This window comes from Choloepus didactylus, chromosome 10 (assembly GCF_015220235.1).
Source record: "Choloepus didactylus isolate mChoDid1 chromosome 10, mChoDid1.pri, whole genome shotgun sequence".
NCBI lineage: Eukaryota > Metazoa > Chordata > Mammalia > Pilosa > Megalonychidae > Choloepus > Choloepus didactylus.
In genome coordinates this window covers 50,886,140-50,908,020 of record NC_051316.1, presented here as the reverse complement: position 1 = coordinate 50,908,020, position 21,881 = coordinate 50,886,140, and the positions used below count along the sequence as shown (strand labels likewise).

At 35.5% G+C, this 21,881-nt stretch overlaps 1 protein-coding gene across 2 annotated transcripts in view; it reads left to right on the top strand.

Annotated features, from left to right (window-relative positions):
• Positions 1–1,954: 1,954 nt before the first annotated feature.
• The window catches only part of PUM3 (pumilio RNA binding family member 3), a 39,301-nt gene continuing 19,374 nt past the window's right edge, over positions 1,955–21,881 (top strand). Inside the window, exons 1-13 of one of the 2 annotated variants that reach the window (XM_037851115.1) lie at positions 1,955–2,074; positions 3,903–3,994; positions 5,077–5,292; positions 8,043–8,178; positions 8,781–8,856; positions 11,085–11,178; positions 11,427–11,493; positions 12,473–12,647; positions 13,523–13,626; positions 14,592–14,670; positions 16,644–16,742; positions 17,646–17,699; positions 20,443–20,523. In XM_037851115.1, the coding sequence (XP_037707043.1) occupies positions 3,910–3,994; positions 5,077–5,292; positions 8,043–8,178; positions 8,781–8,856; positions 11,085–11,178; positions 11,427–11,493; positions 12,473–12,647; positions 13,523–13,626; positions 14,592–14,670; positions 16,644–16,742; positions 17,646–17,699; positions 20,443–20,523 (1,266 nt within the window). In that variant the 5' untranslated portion in view covers positions 1,955–2,074; positions 3,903–3,909. Of the gene's footprint in view, positions 2,075–2,100; positions 2,243–3,902; positions 3,995–5,076; positions 5,293–8,042; positions 8,179–8,780; positions 8,857–11,084; positions 11,179–11,426; positions 11,494–12,472; positions 12,648–13,522; positions 13,627–14,591; positions 14,671–16,643; positions 16,743–17,645; positions 17,700–20,442; positions 20,524–21,881 lie in introns of those variants that run through there. The other variant, XM_037851117.1, reaches the window with a different exon arrangement.

The window sequence follows — 21,881 nt, the reverse complement described above, 5'->3', positions numbered from 1 at the left end:
TGAGCTTTCCATTACTTGCAGCCAAAAGCATTCCTAATTAATATACCTTGGTTCTCTCTCTCCCCCCCTCCCCCTGCTATGAGTCACTGAATATTCACTCTTGGCTAAGAATTTTACATGTTTGAGCCTCACAGCAATTCCAAGAGGTAGGTGCCATTATTCCCATTTTATATATGTAGAAACCAAGGCCCATAGAAGTTAACCATCTTGTCCATGATTATACAGAACTTGGATTTTAAGCCAGTTTCACTTCACTTCAACTTAACTGCCTTGCTACTGTATTGTTATTAACCTCTTAGATGTGTGCAAGTCTAGTTGCTCTGATTAAATTGTAGGCTATGGCATGCAAGAACAGCATCTTATCCTTCTAGGAATACACATAGTGTTCTATGTTTAGATCCTTACATATGTGTAGAATTAATAGGCTTAACTTGGTTAATTACAAAATAACAGGAAAAACTTATTTCTGTTCTGTAAACAAGATACTTTCAACTCATTCTAAAGAAATAAAACTTAAATCAATACACTTTTTTTTTTTACAGCACTGATTCTTTGATAAAAACTACTAATAATAACCTAGGACTTTGGCAGGTGCTAAGTTTTTTTTCTCCTTAGTGAAAAGCACATGAATAGTAGTTTTCATGTATATGTTTAAGGCAGCTACACAGCTATGTCTGCAAGGAGATGTGCTGCTATCTATGGAGTTGCAAATACGAAAGTATTCCTTCCAGTGATTGTGTGGTAGGGTGTATTTTGTGAAGATTGCAGGGGAGGGAGAGACAGCGTTAATTTGTCATGTATGTCAAGGGGTCTAATACTTCCACTACCATAATACTATTTGCCCAGTAGCCACTGAAGATGGGCCTCATGTGATTCTTGTTTGGTATTCCTTTCTCATGAGCATTTACTGGGAAATTAATGGATTAGGGAAAGCAGTCCAATAGCAGCCATGTTAAAAAAAAAAAAAACAAAAAAACAAAAAACGTGAATTTTGCGTCAGGCTCACCAAATCAAAGCTATTATGGTTTTTCCTTTTTTCATAAGATTAGATGGAAAGACATGCCTCAGAAACTTTTCTCATCAGACACAAATGAGCTGAAGTGTGAACATACTTGTAACAGTAAAGGCAGACAAAAAGTGCTTATGAAACATCTACTATGTGCCGAGTAGTGGGACAGGTGCCGGGAAAGCAACGATGCCCCTTGCCCTCAGCGTGAGTTGGAAGGTAGTGAAACATGAAGTTTGACACACTTGGGATCAAGTCCCAACTCCTCAACTTTCCACATTTATCTTCTTGGCCAAGTTACTTAACTTTTCTGCACCTCAGTTTCTTTATCTGTAAAACGGGGATAACATCCTAACTACAGTCTCATTTCCTGAAGTGGAAAACGAGGATAACGGCAGTAGCATGGAATGTACAGGCATTAATAATGGCAAACATTTATTGAGCGCTTAGCATGCTCATTAACTGTGCTAAGCACCTGGTATGTATGACTTAGCTATCTATTTGATTTATTAGAAAACCAAGGCTCAGAAAAATTTAGCAATTTTCGCAAAACCACACAGCTGGGAAGCAGAAAAGCCGGAATTACAATTCCTGTGGAATCCTGAAATAGCCCTAAAGAGGATGCAACTGAATGCACTCTAAAAACTATTAGCTATTTTAGTATCAATATAGGCCAACTGCCTCTGAGCCGAGACTCCAACATGCTAAGCAAATCTCTCCAACGACTACCGACTAAACTTCACTGAAAACTCCTTCCGTAAGGAAACAAAAGGGTTAATGACGTCACTTTCCGGCGCCGGCTACACATTCTCGGCCTGACGGATCCTTTCAAGGGCCAAAACCCGCGTTAGGCGTCTCCATCGCGCTTCTACCTGGTGTACCAGAAGTGGACCAATACAAACCTAGCATTTCCGTTTTCCCCCCAATCGCCTGCCCTTAACTCCAGCTCCGCTCCGGAAAGAGGAAATAAGCGGCCTTCGCGGAGGACCCGGAGGCGGAGCAATGTGAGGAAGCGGAAGCGGTGACAGTGGACCCGGAACCCACGCGTGCCTCGGCCCCACGTGTGCGGTGAGTGCGGCGGCTCAGTGTTCGCTCAGGGGAGGGGTTCGTCCCCGGCCCCGCGCTGCAGACGAAGAGTCTCGCGGCGCCGCCGGAGAGGGTAGGAACGGACAGGCCTGTCGCTCTCTGGGTAGTCTTCTGTGGCCTTCGGAGATTGACGGGAGCCTGTCGAGGGAGGTGAGGTGGGGTGGGGCAACAACTCAACAACTTCTCTTCTCACCAGTTTGCCCAGTGAGTGCTGGACTGAACTTCACTCTCTGAAATCCCGGCCCCTGCAAGTTTCGTTCAATTTGTCTGTTGTATGTTTGGCAAACATCCACTCTTGCTCCCGATTCTGTGCGAAGTGGTGAATGAGACAATTGCTCGCTTTCCTCAGAATTGGCAGCCTAAATGTATAGCCTAAATGCATATTGTACGCACCGGAAGGAAATGAACTGGGTGTTGAGATAGAGGGTGGAGGAGCCTGGAAAAGTAATCTTAAAGCCAAGACCTAAAGCATAACAGGAGACAGCCTTGAGCTCTCAAAGACTGGAGGAATGCCAACATTTAGAAGATGGATATTTAATGTTTCCTGCTTTCAAAGCACAGTACTAAGCCTGAAGGGATTGGTCACATCTCTCTATCTCTGGGACATCTCTGGTATTTCCCTTCACAGGGCAAAATTGGGCTCTCCCAGCTTGGTGACTTCGTTAAGTCCTTCCTTTGTATATACCTCTGTTTTAACATGTGTTAAGTTATAAGAAGGCAATAAAAACATACCATAGAAATAAGAAGGAGAATCATCTGGTTAGTAAAGAGAAGAGGTATTTGGAAGAAAATGACATTTTAGCTGGGTAGGGTTGCTGTTGTTGAAGATAATGACCTTAAAGTTTGAAGCCTGAAAAAGAATAATGAAACAAGTTAGACAGTTGTTTGTGAGGGGGGTAGGTTAGGACCAAACTTAGGATGGCTATGAATGCCAGTCTGAATTCAGACTTTTTCCAGTAGGCAGTGGGAAGTTGTTGGAGCAGGAAAATGGCATGAAATAAGTATGTTATTGGAAGATTAATCCTGCGGTCGGGAGTGGATCATGACAATTTTGATGTAAAGGCAAAATAGTCTAAGCATGAGGCAACAAGTGGTAATAAAGAGACAGGAAAAAGATGGGAAAATTCTGACAGTCATTGTGGAATGTGATGGTTAGATGTAAAGGTAAGGGTCATCAAACAAATGGATTTACTAAGAGAAAGAAGCAAGACCCCAAAGGCTATATACTATGTGATTCCATTTATGTGACATCCTTGAAAAGGCGAAACTAGTGGACTGGAAAACAGATCAGTGGTTGCTAGAGGTGGGGGGAAGGATTGAAGACAAAGGAATTGCATGGGAAGTTTTAGAATGATGGAACTGTTTTGTAAGGTGCTGTGGTGGTATTTTATTTTATTTGGGTATGTGGTGAGTGCAATCCATTGTTTGTTGTTGGCTTTTTAGGACAGCAATCAAGAAATCGACTGGTATTTTTTTTTCAGTTATTCATCATGAAGTTTTCCCAGGTTATATGATGTACAAGTACTGATGCTTATACTTAATGTAAATAATGATCTGTTTTTATCCAGTATTATTGCTGAAGTGTTGCCTTCAAATACATCACATTAGTCAGGGTGTTTGTATATTCTTAGTTCTTGTATTGATATCTTTGTTCATTTTCAGTTTTACAATCATATAGGCAGTAACTGTGTAATTGCTGGACTCATGTGGATACCCATTCTGTACCCAGGTGATTTGTACCCCCTCTGGAAACTGCTGTTTCATAAGGAGCAATTCAATGATCCTTGTTTTTTTGTTTGTTTTTTCTCAGAGTTGCTATGATGGAAGTCAAAGGGAAAAAAAAATTCACAGGAAAGGGTACAAAGGCATCACAAGAAAAAAGCAGATTTCATAAAAATAATGGTAAGGCAGTCCTGGTTGTTTGGGCTATTATGGTTAGAGCGTGGGCAGTGCTGGTTGGGTGAGGGGACATGTAGCTGTTCAAACTGTACTTGTGAGCTGGTATTAGGATTAAAATAGTAAGAAGGAGAAGACATCAATGCATACGAGTTAGCATGTTCCTTCTGAAATTTAGACATTTGAGAAAATAATTGGGGGATGCTATACATGATGCTCATGAAAGACCCTATCCCAGCCAGTGATGCCACTGCCTCACTTTATTCACACTAATTTACTACAACATTTTATTTTGATGTTTCTGGTAAATTGATCTGGTTAACTAACTTCTTTTTACTTCAGGATTTATAATTGTGGTATTTTTATTGTTCCATCAGGTGCCAGTATTACAAAATAGAAGTCTGAGTGTAAATGACTGTTTCCTAAGCAATCTTTGTGTTTTGTTTTGTTTTGTTTTGTTTTGTGGTATTCTTAGGGTACAGCTCCCTGCAGTTTTTATCTCATTTGTTAGCAAGTTTTGTTGACCAAGAGGGTTTTTGTCAAATAGCTTTCTTATAGGCTTTGAAAATTTTTTTTTCAAAGCTAGAATTTTTGCTTTGTCTTTGTTATGCTTTCTAAAATTCGAGTGCTCATTTTATTCTTGGAATCCTATTATTTTATTGACCATTGACAGTTTTATATAAAGACTTTAATGACATGGAGTCATTAAAGTACAATAGAAAGGTGTATAAATAATAACTCATCTATACTCTATGCTTAAAACTAGAAAAATGCACCAAAATGTCTATATTGGTTGATTCTCTCTAGGTGTTAGAATTATGGGTAGACTTGATTATGCATTTCTCCGCTTTCTAGGTTTGCTATAATGAACCTATATTATAATTTTATAATCAGGGAAATATTTTATTTTGTTTTGATTATTTTAAATCCCACTCTATTCAAAAGGATCAATGTTGCATATTTGAGAATAATGACAAAATAAGTGTCATTAAAGAGAATGTAACTTTCTGTAATAAATACAATGTCATGGTTAAAAGAGATCTAGGCCCAGGATCATTGAACCAATAATTATTTATTATTGTCACTAGATTCTGTTCCTTCAAAGACATTCCCAAGGGAAGTTGCTAAGGAAGGTGGACCTAAAAGTGCATCTAAGAACTTTGAGAAAGGTGCCACAAAACCTGGGAAAAAGGGTGTGAAGCAGTTCAAGAATAAGCAGCAAGGAGATAAAGTATCAAAGAACAAATTCCAACAAGCAAATAAATTCAACAAGAGAAAATTCCAGCCAGACAGTAAAAGTGATGGTAAGCACTAATTCTGTTATTATAGTCTGCAGAGACCTTGCCCTTCTTGAACTTTTTCCTGAACTGTTGTGAACAGGAGCTCCGGAAGTCCATGTTTGTTCCTTGGCAGGCGGCATTTTGTGTGGGGTAGGGTAGCCATATATTGGCTTAAATAAAAAACAAAGTATCTTCCCTGGTTAAAATTTCTCTCTGGTGCTTAGAGTTCCTTATTTCCTAGATCTTTACTGAATTACTTTAGCTATGGAATTAAGCTAAGTTTTATTGGCTTCCTACAGTGAAGTAATGGCTTACTACAATAAAGCATTCCTTTCAGTAAGCTAAAATTAATTAATTAATTAATTCATTCATTCATATAACAGATATTTGAGTTTTCCATGTGGGGGCGTTTGGGGAGTTGGGGTTAAAAAAAATTAACCATATGTAAGGGTACAGGTCCCAACTAATGAGCATAGAAGTTGGCCCTAAATAACCAGTATGTCCCAGCTAAGTTGCAGTCTGGCTAAGGATGTCTTGGTGAAAAAAGAGATGTAGAGACCTTGCCTTCACAGAATTAGGACCAGCCTATTTTAATAAACCTATCAGACAGGTCAGATTCAGTAGGGCAGTTCCAGTAAAGGTATAGTGTGCACTTGATAGATTTAGTTTTAACTGGTTCAGTACAAATTGCTGAACAGTTAGACATGTTGGCAGAGCTTCTGTTTACCTACTGAAACAAACTGCTAATTTCTTTATCACAGCGTTCAAAGGATCATTTGTAACCCAGAGCTCTGCTCTATTGTACAGAATGCCTCTGTTGTACATTGTCCTGGACTGGTCTAAAGCAAGGAACTTCCAGGTTGCATATGCGGACATACATATTCCTTCTCTGCAACATTGTGAGAATTTCCTTGGTGTCTTTCATTCTCTTTTCCTCCAACATGGCATATCCTAACTTGCTCCTGTGCTGCCAACTGAGACCACTGCCATGGGGCCTTCTCAGTTTAGTCCCCCAGCCCTGCTCCCGACTCTCTCTTCTTCCTCAAGGCTCCTCACTGGAGGGGCAGCTGCTTTAAGAGGGTGGAGGGGAGAGAGGCAGGAAGAAAAAATGTCATTATTTCTCATCACACATGCAGGAACTCTTCCTATTCCAGCCCCCATCTTTTCTCTTATGTTTTCCTTTCTCTTTTACTTCTTTGTCCCACCCCTAATGGTTTCTCTTCCAGCTTCTCTTTCCTGTATCTTTACTAGCCTTAGCTCCTGAATCTTCCTTTCCCTACTGGAGTTCTTGACGCTTGCATTCTAAACACATACACACGTATTGTCACGTTAAGATCCTGTCCTGCTGTAGCTTTGTTTTCTTTCTTTGGGAGATGTGTTTATTACATCTCATGCAACTCTGAATGTATTTTCTTATATTTTCTAGCAGCTGAGGGGGATTGGATACTAGGCATCCCCAAAATTGGTGTATCTACTACAAACTCATGCAGCACATGTCATGGGTGTCCACATTTTTATGAGATCCATTTAACTCTGGATCAGTTATTATCCTCTGCTGTATACTACTGTCATACCCTAATATTGATGATATATATACCCTCCATTGCTTGTAATTCTCTGTGTGATCAGGCAAGAAATAAATCAGTAAACAATAAAGAGGAAAATTAAATAAATTAGTGTATATTTTAAAGCTATTAAAAGTTATGTTCTGGGGAATATTTAGTTCCATGGGAAAATGCTTATAATGTAATATTAATTGAAAAGACAGTAAGATTCTGAATTTCTGTTTAAGATTTCAATAAATTAAGCATGCAAAGAAAACAAGAAAGAAATAAACTCTTTTCACTGGTTAATTCTGGGTTTGGGGATTATAGGAAAAACAAAATTTTGTTTTCTGTATTTTCCAAGTTTTTTTTGACAATGGATATGTTTTCCATACATAATTAGAGAAGGCAACTATTTAGAAATAACTCTCCGAGGATTCTCTAAAGGATACTCATGTAAATAATATCCATTTTATTAAGGTATTCTTTGTTTAATCTCATTGGGTTTTGGGTTCAACTGATAAGTTTCTCAAATTTTGAGGACAAAAAATAGTAATTGTAAGATATTCAACTTATATAATATTAATCTGTATGTAGAGAACTTTGAAATTTTGACTGTATATTTTCATAAGTAAGAGGCATGATGTTTAAGAAGGTAATCTCTGGGTTTGAATCCTGCTTCTTCCGCTTAGTGCTTAACTACTTGGTGCCTTTGTTTCCCCAGGGGAGATGATAGTAGTACCTGCTTCATAGGCTTGTTGTGAGAATTAGGTGACTTCATCCATAACAGCACTTAGAACAGTGAATTGTAGAATCAGTTATTTTTCCTCTTCTAATTTGAACTAAGTTTTATGTTTGAGAACTGATTATGCCTAAAGTTCAATGATCTTAATGTTCAGAAGTAGAATTTTATTTTATAATTGAAAAAGATGATCAAAAACTTTCAGTTGTTTTTTAATCCTTTTAATTTCCCTTTTCTCTTATTAGGTATCCTGTTAAGAATAAATAAATAGCTGTTGAATGAATGATTGCTTTTATCTCAATTTAAAACATACAAACTGCTCAGAAAGTGAAATAAAGTGTAAATTTTCAGGGGATGATATTTTCCCCATTTTAGCTTCCACAATAAGTATTGACCCTGATTAGTGATAGCCCTGTGTACCTGTTTTATATTTGTTTATGGCACCCAGAATGTTAAATGTGATTGAAAATCACTTGTATAACAATTAGAATCAACAGCCAAGAAACCCAAATGGGATGATTTCAAAAAGAAGAAGAAAGAGCTGAAGCAGAGCAGGCAACTCAGTGATAAAACCAACTATGGCATTGTTGTTCGGGCCAAACAGATTTGGGAGATCTTAAGAAGGTAATGCTACCTAATGGCATCTTTACTAGTCCCTTGGAGATGGTGGAAATGCATCAGTGTACCTTGTAAATAGTGGGATGTCCAAAATAAATGACATAGCCCTTGGGTTGTTAAGGAAGTACTTGTAATACCCCAGTAAAGGCATTGGTATTTGGATGTCTGCCAATTGCAGAAATATGTAAAATCAATAGGATGGTGTCAGATATGTTTATGAAAATGCATGAGAGTTAAAATGGATTTTACATCCTTCTGAGAGATTTTTTAGAAAATGAAGACAGTTTCTTATCAGCTAGGTTTTGAGATACTTATTAAGTATTTGGTATCTTGGACTTGTTTTATTATTGTCTTTACTTCTGAAGTTCTAGCTGTTAAGATTTAGATTGATGTATAAAATTATACCTTGTGAGATGAGTTTCTGCCTTTGAGAAAATTACTTTGATCTGGCTGCTCTGGAATAGTAATTTTGATGTCAGAGGTCTACTGCCTTCAAAAAGAAAATTATGCTGAACTGGGTGAACACCTACCAGTATGGTTAGTTTAACATGTTTAAAATAATTCCTTCACTTAAGTTTGTTTCCTCCCTCTTTTCTTCTTATTTGTAGAAAAGACTGTGACAAAGAAAAAAGAGTAAAGTTGATTAGTGATTTACAGAAGTTGATTCAAGGGAAAATTAAAACAGTAAGTAGGGCATATTCACAATTGCAGTTTTAAGCAGTTGAAATTGACTCACTCTTGGGGAAGGGTGGTTGACCACTTGTGACAGGTGAACTTTTCATTGTTTCAAATGTATTTGGCCAAAAATTTCAAATACTATTCACACTGACTAAATAAAAATTTGATAGTGAAGGAACTTTACTGAGGGGGAGTTATAAAAAATCTATCAAGTATTTGGCTATGTCACTTTTTAATAATTTACTTAAAATAAATCAATGTTCTCGTACAGGTATCTTGAGGAATTTACTAATTCAGTAGTATTTATTTGAAAATCCTGCTCTGAACTCCATGTTTTAAATAGCTGGTCTTTGTATTCGTGGTACAAACATTTGATTAATTTTTTTGTTTTGTTTTCTTTCTTGCTTTTACAATCATGCAGAGGTCTTTAAAATGTATTAGATTTGGAGGTTATGAAGTAATTTTCATTGTTACTGCTTAAACCTGTTTTGTAGTAAACTTCCACTGATTGTGTTCTATTTGGATAAATACTTCGTGGCTGTAAACTTGCAAGACAGCAGACTCCAGTAGATTTGGGAACCCTGGAGGTGCAGCCTTTGTCAAACCATGTGCTTAGTTCTAACCAGATATGCCATATTGCAGTTTGAAGGAATGTTGAAATAGGAAGTCTCCAGCTTTCCTATAAATCCAGAGTCATCTTTTTAAGATAGAACTGCCTCTCACCTGTAGTGGTAGTCTGTTATCTTCAATTTACAAATACTTCATTCTCAAGATCCTTTTCTGACTATCCTTAGATTTTACTGCATGAGCTCAGACTTGGGAGTTAATCAAGGCTTCAAATTCTGGCTCTGCATTTAAAATATATAAGCCTTTAAGCTAATAGCCGTAAACCATTTTTCACTTATTTACCACGTGCTATGAATTGTGTTAACCAGTGTATATCTTTTCTCATTTAACTTAACGTCGTCATCCTGATTGTACGTGTGAGACATCTGGGACTCAGAGAAGTTACATTTCTTGCCCAAGGACAGAGGATTAGCAAGTTCCTTAGTTTTTCATAATCTCACTTTTCTCATCTATAAAGTAGGAATAGCAACATGTCACTCTTAAAGTTGCTTGGAGGCCAAAGTGAAAAGAAGGATATTTCAATCATTTACATTGGTTATAGGAGGTGCTCAGTATGTGCACAAATGCAACATGCACATGTTACTCAGCTATTTTTTAGGAAATGTAAGCCAACCTCAGATTTAAGAGAAAGACCAACAACTTAACCTCTATTGTTGGTATTAATTTATTTCACTATGAGTGAAAAAAGGTCAACAAAAGAAGTTTTTTTATAACCATCTCACAAAAAGAACCTTATTTTTAAAAAAGTTTTACCAGATGTCTAAACAAATATCCCTTAGAGAAATTCTTCTGAAATCCATTACTTTGATGGAAGTATACCTTCACCCTCTGATTTGTTGTAGTTAAAAAAACATTTAAAGCCAGTGAGCAACAAATAATCACCTTTGAAATAACAAATACTGTAGCATAATAATAATTTTGCTTGATTGATTATCTGTGGTTATTGCCTTGAATGAATGTCTAATCCATCCTCATATTTGCTAGGGAGGGATGGATTGGAGAATCAGATTTGAAATACAGCAACTTTTCTAGGATATGTGTGCAGGGATTATAATGAAAATATGAGAAATGGAGTTAACTAATAATGTAATTGTTGTATCAATATATTTATATAGGAGGTCTTTTTAGATTGAATGATCTTTATCTATACCTTTAGCTGCCAAAGCGAAACATTCTTAGGTTGTTTGTATAAAAATCAGAATAATAGGATTTTTGAACTTAGAAATATTCCCCTTTTAGGGATGGTAACTTTCAGAGAAATTGGAAATATAATGCATATCACTAGACAGTCTCAGTTTGGTTTGGTTTGATTTGAATTATAATGATAGGAATCTTGCAAAATGGTTAAAGCTATCCCTGCTGAAGTGCCACTATTATACCTACGAAATGCAGTAAGTAGCAAAACCAAAGAATGCTGATTTTTTTCTTGTGTACAATTGAAACAAATATTTCTGTTCTAGTAATCTAAATTTGATTTTATCCAAAAAGATCCTACTTTCCTTTTAAACAGGAAATTCTAAAAGAATTCAAAATAAAACAGACAATAAGAGAGGATCATAAATCTTCAGAGAGAATTAGTCTAAAGGTACAAACTCTTTTTCCTACAGATTGCATTTGCACATGATTCAACACGTGTCATCCAGTGTTACATTCAGTATGGTAACGAAGAACAGAGAAAAGAGGCTTTTGAAGAATTGCGAGGTACTTGTTACACATTGAAGTTGGAAAGTTGTTGTAATCATTTGTAATAAGTCACTTGCTTTCTCTTGCAATACCTGGCACTATCCTGGAAAATTATTCTGTTGAGGTAAAGCAGTGTGTCCTCTGCAGTGCCTTTTTTGTTTTTTTTTCCTCTGGTTTTATTTGTTCTTTGCCTGGAACAAATAAAGCAGGGTACCATAATTTAGTTATGAGAATACCATATCATTGTAATTTATTTTGTTTTTCAGACAATTTGGTTGAATTAAGTAAAGCCAAATATTCCAGAAATATTGTTAAGAAATTTCTTATGTATGGGTAAGTTGTTTTAAAAAAAATTTTTTTCCCTTCATTTTTTAAAGGAGTGGATGTTGATGGTATACAAATATTACTTATAAAGCCTTTCATCATAATAATAGCCCTAAGCAAATGCTTGTAATATTTCTAAGGTTTATAAATGTGAAATTATGGTACCAGCTCCACCATTCTTAAGGGTATGAGCTCTGGAAGAAGAGAATTGGAGTAGTTAGCCTGTAATTAATTTTCAGTATTTAGAGGGTAGAGGGTTGGGAGTAGCAGATGAGGAGACTCAGTGGTAAAGTAAAATGAGTTAGGAAATCCCAAGATTGGAGGATTCTCTAAATTAGGTGGAATTGATACTTTTCTTGAGTTATCTTTTTTTAGTGTAATAATATGTGAGAATATGATAGCCAACAATGGAAAATTGCAATGCACGCAGTTGGCAAAATTTTTAAAAAATATTCCTAGCTCTAATCATTGGCTGCTTAATTATTTTAGGATATAATATAAATACCTTTGATGAAGTCCTATTTTAAAAGAGAATTCTAGAATGTTTTATTCATATTTCCCTGCATCTTTGACTTATATTCTTTTTTTTCTTTCCATCCTACTTTTTTTTTTAATATGAACAGTTCCATAATAGGAATTAACATTGGGTGCTTACCATGTGCCAGACACTTCTTGGTGCATCCAACTCATTTGATCCTTAAAACAACCGGATACTTTCTGTTTTATGACTGAGGAAACTGAGGCATAGTGAGGTTAAATAGGTTACTCAAGGTTTTCCAACTGGTAAGCAGAGCCAGAGCCAGGTTTCAACTTAGAAAGCTTGAAGTGGAAAGAGAGGCAATTTGCTTTTTCTGCTCATCATCATTTCTCTGTGGGAGCCATCCCACAGACATTCATGAGTTGGTCTCAGGAGAAATAGACTATTTTTTTTTTGCCATCCAGCTTCTCCTTTTATCATTTATTTTTTCCATGATTGTGTTGCATTTAGAAGTAAACCACAGATTGCAGAGATCATCAGAAGTTTCAGAGGGCAAGTGAGGAAGATGCTGCGGCATACAGAAGCATCATCCATTGTGGAGTATGCCTATAATGACAAAGCCATTTTGGAGCAGAGGAACATGCTGACAGAGGAGCTCTATGGGAATACATTTCAGCTTTACAAGGTGACATTTCAAGAAGACTTTTAAAAGTATTTTTTACTATTTCTATGTGCTCTTTTTTTCTGTAAATTCTTCCAGTGCCCTAGTTTCAGGATGTATTTTTACATAGGCTGATCATTTAAGAGGCCATCGTACATTCTTTATTCTCTTAGATTATTTTGCCCATGTGTAATGTGCAAATGATCATACTTATATTTCTCTTTCTCCCAGAGCACTATCTTTAAATCCCTTTAAAGTAAATTACTTTTTCTACTCTCTCCTGAGAGCTCTGTGTGTAGTGCTTCAGTACTTCTGTTTCTTCAGTCAGTCAGGCCAAGGTAGAAGGCTCTTCATAGCTAACGAAGCTTTGCAACCACCTACTAACCAGCTTTAGTTTAAGAAGCTTGGACTCTTGTTCCTGCAACTTTCACTCACATTTCTTCTTGTGTGGATTACCCTTCTCCAGATTGTATCTAGAGAGGATGGGTAATAGAGAGACCCAACTCTTGGGGTAGTTCAGTGATTGAATCTGAGAAAGGCCAGTAGCTGGACTAGTACAGTTAAAGGATCCATTTCAAACTGTGGGATATAAATGCACGCATTTATCTGAAAGAATATGTGCTCTGGAAGTACCTATTGGCTCGATGAGTTGGTTGATTAGTTAGCCTGGCTCTTTAGAAATATTGCTGGGTGTACAGACTGAGAATCAGTTAATCATGAATTACTCTATTACTAATTGCTATTAGGTGTTACTCCTCATAGCAGGGCTTTTGTTAGGTAAATATGGGAAATCTCAGATTTTACTCAGTTTGTTTAAACTGACCATAATTGATTTTCTTTGTTTAAAAGTTGAAAAACTTGATTAAATTTGGGGGGGTTTAATTTTTCTTTTGTTGCAGTCTGCAGATCACCCAACCTTGGAAAAAGTATTAGAGGTTCAGCCAGAAAAACTAGAGCTTATTATGGATGAAATGAAACAGATTCTGACTCCAATGGCCCAGAAGTAAGAAGGATGGTCTTGTTTTTTCCTTAACAAATGCATCTGAAGGAGGAAAGTTTTATGTAACCCTTGCATAGAAAAGGCAGCTGTTTCCTCCTTACTGTTAATAATCTAATTAAAATAAGAATTTGTGAAAATTTTTATTTGAAATCATTCTTTATATAAAAGGAGATGTCTTTCTCTGGTGTTATATTCTGAAAAATGGTTTTTAGGAACATACAATAATAGTTTATAAACTTTTTAAAGCAATGAACATTTTTTTTCCTTCAAAATCTTATGTTGAGCTCCTTTTATTAAATAGTTTCACAAATATAGTCTTTTATTTAGATTGATTAGAAGCCCATTCCTGGGGACTTCTAAAATGCTCAGAGCAGTGCCATGGCAAAGGCAACATAAGTTTTTGTTTCCTACTTGGGTACTCCACTGTGAACTTGTAGGTCTGTGATGCCTGACCATCAGCCTCTACTGTACACCTGAATTCACACTTGTCACACTGGGAGGCTTGGATCAAGTAAGAGTCATTGCAATTGCTAATATTGTTTTGATCAATTCAAGTTTTAATTCTGTTAGTTATTTTATGAAACTGGTGCTCACACTGTGAAGGATGCTTGACAGGAAGAAAAGAGCTATAAAAAAATAGGTCTACATGTATGGATTTCTAGTCATGTGACCCATTATTAGAAATAAATACAGATGTTCTATTTAATAGGGCAGAGCATATTTTGAATAATGATTCCATCTTTGCAGATTAGATACTAGAAATTTGCTATTCTGGTGTTTGTTGTAGATGACACTAAATCAATTTTGCAGTCTAAAAGTTGAAAAAATTTAGTATTGCTGAAAGATATAACCTATCTTATGCTGAATTACATTTGGAAAACTGTTTCACTTGTTTTGATTATTTTAAAGTACGATATATAGTGTCAGGTCTGATGGGTTTTTTAAATTTTTTTTTTTTCTGCTTTCAGGGAAGCTGTTATTAAGCACTCCTTGGTTCATAAAGTATTCTTGGACTTTTTTACCTATGCACCCCCAAAACTAAGATCAGTAAGTTCTTCATTTTAACTTTTAAGCCAACGCATAGAGGATGAGCCATGTAGAAACGTGAAACATTACTTTCGATGTGCGTTGCCTTTTGAAAATTTTAAACGTCTGTTTCCTTATTTAGAGAAGATAATTCATTAAACTTCCTATGAACAAGTCTGCCAATTCCATTTAGGTTTTTATAAGAAAACTCTAGCATCAACCCTAGTTTTATTAATTCCATTGGATTTTTATATTTTAATTATAATCTAGTACATATCTTCTAACCTAATCTGAAAATTAACAAACAAATGGGGAGGAATATTTAGCATTCAGGTAGTTTTAAATTCAACTGTGTAGACTTAAAAAAAATATATATTGGTGCTAAAAGGTAAGAGGAGGATTCTTACATAAAAATAAATGGACCATGAAAAACTGGACCTTATATGATAGAAGGATGAGGAACAGAGTGAAGGTAGGCTACACTGCCCTTCAAGTCAGTGATGAGAGTTAGATTAGAATTTATCATTTAGTGCCCTGAACTTTTCTTGCTTCATCATACAGTGAGCTCATTGTCCATTTGTCCTCATTTTCTAATCACAAGGGATAGCTAAAATAATGAGGCTGACGTCTTTTTAACAAATAGGCCAAATTGTATACATTCATATGAACTTTGACCCTATCAAAATTGGCATACAAGATGATTTTCCAAGAGCCTGGCTGAGCTTGTGGTTGAGTGATCTTAGCAGCTTCTCTTTGGGGGATTTCTCTCCCTCTCACAATTCAGGGTTCGCCAAGGCCTACTATGTGTTCAGAATTGACAATATGAGCATTTGAAACTATTCAGTGGTGGGCGGTCTTTATCTTTTTAGTGTTGAACGTGTTTTAGTAACAATAAAAAAAAATCATTTAGAACTTAGTGTGAATATAAAGTAATGAGACAAATTTTCTTTCCTGGCCCTGGGCACATTTTCAAAAGAGAGACTTAAATCTTTGGGGATAATGGAAGTGTAACTGGAATATATACAAAATGCTTCAACTGGATAGCTTTGAAGAGTAAGTAATCTTAGAGATTCAAAAGTTCAGGAGTGTAAGTGGAAAGCTGAGTTCTTGAGATTTATCCTGGAGAAGGATTGTAAGATAGTTGAGGTAAAATTGCTTGTTGCATATTGATGAAGACAAGCACCTACCTTTCTCTTTCTTGATATGAGGCTTTTGGGCATTTTAATCTATTTAATACACATTTTTAAATTGGAAATGTACTAAGATGGGCCCTGTGGCTGTTAGCTACCAGAACTTATTTATGACCTTTATACTCAGACTTCCAAAATATAATTAAGAAATTATATACATTGAGAATGAAGAATAAAGATTAAAAATAAGCTAAGCTACCTTAGAAGAAATTAAGTGATTGAATTTTTGATGCAGGGTCATTTATAGGTGAGGGCCTAGTTTAAATGTTAATACAGAGATTGATTTTTCTTAGGTAAGTGTTTTTTTAAGTTTTTATGGTAGAGAATTAATATGATTTCCAGGGTAATCCAGTGGTAAGCACAAAAACAGAAACTTCAGCCAAAATTAGTGTTTTGGTCTCTGCTCATTACATACTTGTCTCTTTTAGAGGAAAGCATATTATTAGAACCTCCATGACAGCCATTTCCTAGACTTCTTTTTCTTGGCAAATCATTTACAATCATATACTATATGTATAGCCTGTGGCTTTTAAAAAAATAGAAATTAGTAAACTCAAGTCTTTTGTTGAATAGAAATTGTTTGCCAGCAGTTTTTGTTGCTGCTGGTGGAAAAGAGGTTGTGTTTTTGTGTGGTTGTCTACAGAAACAAAAATGATACTGTTTACCACCTATGCTCTCTTCCATTCATGCTCTGTGCATATCATCCCACCCCCACCCCCACCCACACTCCAATAGACAGAAAGATAAAAAGACCAAAAGAAAGAAACCAAGTTGCCCAAAGCCCTAACAGCATTTGTTCCGTAGGAAATGATTGAAGCCATCCGAGAAGCGGTGGTATACCTGGCACATACACATGATGGCGCCAGAGTGGCCATGCACTGCCTCTGGCATGGCACGCCAAAGGTTTGTCCTTCAGCAGCTTGCATGTATGAGTGTGTCAGGCAGGGCCACCTTATCTGCAGGCTTTCCTTAGACTTTCAGGTTCCTTTGGTCTTTGCCCCATTGTACATAAATATTATCTTGACAAAGTTGTGCCTCAGGACCTCAAGGAATTAGCTGTTTTCTTTAGGCGTAGTTGTTTCTTCTCTGCTTAAAGAGAAAACTTGAGTTTTCATGGAAGTATGGTAAAGGATCTGTTGGGCAAGTAAACACAATATTTGTGTTAGGCTTAAGTTTATAGATGTTTTGGTACCTGTTAGGCTCTTTAGTTCCTCATTTAGTGATCTTAGTGGGGGAAGAGGGCAGGAGGAGAGATAATAGCTACAAATATGCTTTTTATGGGTGTTAAGTATATTTAAGACAAAGGTAAAGATCCAGATTCATCACAGAAGTTTAAATAAAAATGATAGTCATTTCTTTGATCAGTAGAATTCTACTTTAAAAGATAGGTAAACTTTATCTCTTTTTTTATTAATAGAAATTTAATTTTTATTCAACAAATATGTATTGAATGCCTTCTGTACGGTAGACCCTATTATGCATTCAAAGACAATTAAGACATTGGAAGAGGGATCTCTCTGGTCTAGCTGTGAAAGATAGGAGTTTAATTCAGTGCCTGGCGACTTGCAAATTTAACAGCTCCATATCTTTGTCTGAAGGGTTTGTCACATAGAAGTCTAAAATTATAATAGCTCTGAGAGGACTTGTAATAGTGTATTGCAATTTTTTAATTCTAGCTTCATAACTTATTCTCACTAGCCAAAACTATGCCACTCAGATGAAAATTTACTCTTATATAAAATTTCCAACTATGAAATACCCTTAATCCATACCTAAATGTTCATTGAGGCAATTTTTCTTTTTAAGGACAGGAAAGTGATTGTGAAAACAATGAAAACTTATGTTGAAAAAGTGGCTAATGTAAGTATAATATAATTATACATTTCTTTTAAATGGAAATTACTTCTCTTAACATTCTAATATTACTGTATATAACCTTGAATGCAGGTTTTTTTTTTTTTTTTGGTGTTTTTTTTTTGGTTTTGTGCATATCTGATTATTTCTATAGGCTGATTTCCTAGAAATATAACTACATGGTTAAGGTGTAGTATACATATTTTAGGCTTTAGGTAAGTAATTCAAAATTGTACTTCAGAAACTTGGTACTAATTTTCATACCACCAAAAATATATCAGAAAGTGAAATTTGTCTCTTTTGCTTAGAAAAAATTTGTAGTATGATCACAGAAAATTCTGGTTCTTAGGCTTTGCAATCTTAACTCCTTTGGAAATGCAGTTACAGCTTTCCTGATGAAATTAGTATACAGAAAGTTTTTGCTGAGGAATTAATAGCCTCAAAAATACTATTTCTTTGTATTTAAATACTAAATAGTTTTCAAGAGTACTTCTGTGGAATACTGTAAGTAGAATATGTATAATATTATTTTGATTTTTAAGTTATATTTTATATATTGTTTGACAGCTTCTAATTTGCTAGTGAACTAAAGTTAGTGATACCAACTACTTTTTCCTGTGCAAAATCCAGCAAGAACTACTAGCATCTGGTGAACATTTTATCTGTAGCATACAACAGATGCTAATTAAAACAAAGATTGTATTCATACCTCTTGTCTTCTGTTACAGTTTGGAGACTAGGAGAGGAGAGTTCATATGAAATCACTGAGAAGGTGGCTAGCTTTTCTGTAACAAAGTGAAATATGGGATTCTCTAATGAGTTGTTTCCATAGGATGAAAATATTTTATGATTCATAGTTAATCATTAAGTAAATATTTAAGTAGGACATTTAATTTGAATATTTTAAATTAGAAATGAATAAAATTACGATATTAATACACAATTCTAAAAGGTAACAAGTTTTTATTAAGACAAAATTATTCCATTGATTTAATTGTAGAGTTTAGTTACGTCAGGTAATTCAACAGTAATACTTTTGAGAACCTAGTCCCAACAAGGCATTGTGATGGTGACAGAAATTAACAACACAAGGTCTTTTTTAATCTCAAGGAGTTGGTTCTAAAGGGGAGAGATAAACTAACACAACCCACGGATTTAAAAATCAGGTATTTAGAGGTGTTGTTTACTTTCCAGACACTGGGGATTTATTAACATGCTGCATATTATTTCAATACTTCTAAGTTTACTGATTTGTTCTGTGGTCCAGCATAGGGTCTATATTAGTAAATGTGCCATGTACACTTGAAAAGAATGTGCAGTTGAGTGTGGCACCCGTATATGTCAGTTGGATCAGGGTGGCCAATGTTTTTACTAGTTTAATTTCTGGTAAGACAATGGGATATTGTTTAGTTTTATCAATTGCTGAGAGAAGCATGTTAAAATCTCCAGCTATAATTTTTGAACTGTATATTTCTCACTTAATTTCTGTTACCAACTTCTTTTGTATTCACCCAAAGATATTTTGTGCTTGAGCATGCTTTTGCATGTGAATTAAGATAACAGAAACAAATGGTTGTGTACTGTGCACATTGTTCTCGATTGTGGTTTTTCACATAATTCATTTTATTTTGATACTGTTCTTCTACCCACCTCACTCTTTTTAATGACTTTATGAAGTTTTATTATACAGATGTATCATAACTTATTTAACCACTATCCTATTCTTGGACTCTCGGGTATTTTCTAGTTTTTTGCTATCACAAATATTACTTCAGTGAATATCCTTATATATGTAGGTCTTTGTGCTCATGTGGAGGCATGTCCGTAGGAAACATTTCTAGAACTAGAATTTCTAGATCAGTGAGTACATCTATTTTAAATTGTTGTCAGTTGACCCATAATGAAGTTGAACCACTTTACCCTTTCACCAACAATGTGTGAGTGTACTTCCAAGGTGCTGACATGGTTCCAAAAATTTCAATAGATGACTTGTGAAAACCACATATGTATTTGTATGATGTTATGCATCTGTTCTTTTTTAAAGCAATTTTATCTTATTTTCATATTCAGAATATAAATAGAGTCTTTATTTTTTCAGTGTTATGATTCTAATTATGTAGGATCATTTTAAGGAAATTGGAAAACATACAAAAGAAAGTGAAAGATAATTTGTAATACTTCAACCTAGAGATGACTTATTGCAGTGTTTTTCCCTTCCAGGATTTTCTGTGTCCACATATTATGTATATTTTGCACATATATAATTATGTTTGTATATATATTTTCTATCTTTGTGTATTTTCTTTTTCATGATTGGAATATTACTCTTTATAGTTTTATATCCTTTTGCTTTTCCCTTAACCTTATCACATGTATTTTCTTGAATTTACTTTTCAAGTAGCTATTCATTAACAGGATAGCTATTTAGGTAAGCATTATAACCTGGTTAGCTAAAAAAAAATGAGTCTTGGCTGTTTGGTGTTGAAGAATGTACTTTTCTTATTTCTTTCTTTCCTTTTTTTAAAATCAGTCTTGCCTCAAGAATACAATTAGCTAGGTCCTGTTAGGAGAGCAAGTTCATTTGAATGGCTTTAATCTGTCTTGTTTAGAATGGCTTTAATCTGTCTTGTTTATATTGTGGGACAGGTTGTCAATGTTCATAGCCTTTATAAAGTGACTCCATGAGCAGAATAAAAGGGAAAATCTGTGCATTTATTTTTTAACATATACTGGCTTCTAATTCTTACAGGGCCAGTACTCTCATTTGGTTTTACTGGCAGCATTTGATTGTATTGATGATACGAAACTTGTGAAGCAGATCATCGTAACAGTGAGTAATTCTAATGGTCTTTCAGTTAAATTGTTATGCCAGTTGTGGGTGTGTATGTTTGATTTCACATGTACATCTGTATAAAAACTTTCACATATGCCTTCTACCTGGTATTAGCTGTTACTTTTTAGTTGCCTCAACTAAGTCCATTGTGGGGGTTTGTTTTATTCCTTTTTAAACCATAACCTTATGACTTGTTTTAAATATTTAAAAGACTGTGGTTAAATTAAGACTTTAACACTTTTCTGTTGGGTTATACGTAGGATGACATGGCTTTTTGGACCATATGAGATAAAAAAAAAGAAAAATTAGCAAAGCAGTGTTTCAGTTTGATCAGAAGTTAGTTTACGTAGTAATCTTCAGTTATTCAGGAGCTTATATACAGGCAGGGGATATCCATGGTATTTTTAACTCTCCCTATGGAGAAACTGCCTCTGCGTGATTACCCCGCTTATCAATATACCACATGGAGAAACAAATCTGATAAAACTCACTGAATTGTCATACTTTTAGAGCTTTCATGAAAGCTTCTGTAGAGTCAGATTAAAATTACATTAAAATTAAAAATTAAATTCTGAAGTATTTTCTTCATCTTGTAATAACTGCCTCTCCCTTTTTCTGACTTCTGATTCTCTGGTCCTCTCTGCAAGTCCACTCTCCAAGTGGTGTTGGGTGTATGATAGGGATTGCAGGGGTGACAATAAGAAATTGCAACACTAGAAGCAGTGAAAGCAGTGACCAAACATTGTTTTGAAAGTGGCATAATTTGTACAGACAGCTTACTCATCTGAAAATTGCACAGATCTTTCTGTTTGATACACTTAGAAAAATTTTAGTGACAAACACTGCTTTCACATCATTGGCAGGGACAAGCATATGGATGATGCAGCAAGGTAGTGCTGCTGTGGCCCCTCTCTGTAGCCTATCTGGACAGTAGAGCCAGGTGTAGTAGAAAAAGCAGATCCACCAGCAGAGGGGAAGGATATTTGTTTTCTTGGTTGCCAGCTGTAGGTCCCAGTGTATGTGAATTTCTCATGCCCTTGCTTTGCCCTGGACTATTTTAAGATTGTGATGACTTTCTCTGGGATAGGATTGTGGGAAGAAACAAGTTGGCAAGACTTTCCTGTCACAAATTGAGTATTTTGACATGTTCCTTGTGACTTTATTACCCTTTTGACTCCAATCAATAATGATTGTTTTTCATTCCCTTGACAGAGATGTGAGGCCATAGAATTAGCTAATGAATAAAGTTGTTTCATGAAAATGGAAACAGGCTGGGCTATTGAAAGTTTGCTTTTGTTTAGTATTTTCACTAGAACTAAAATTTGCAAAACTGTTCCAAATGGATATCAAAAAAA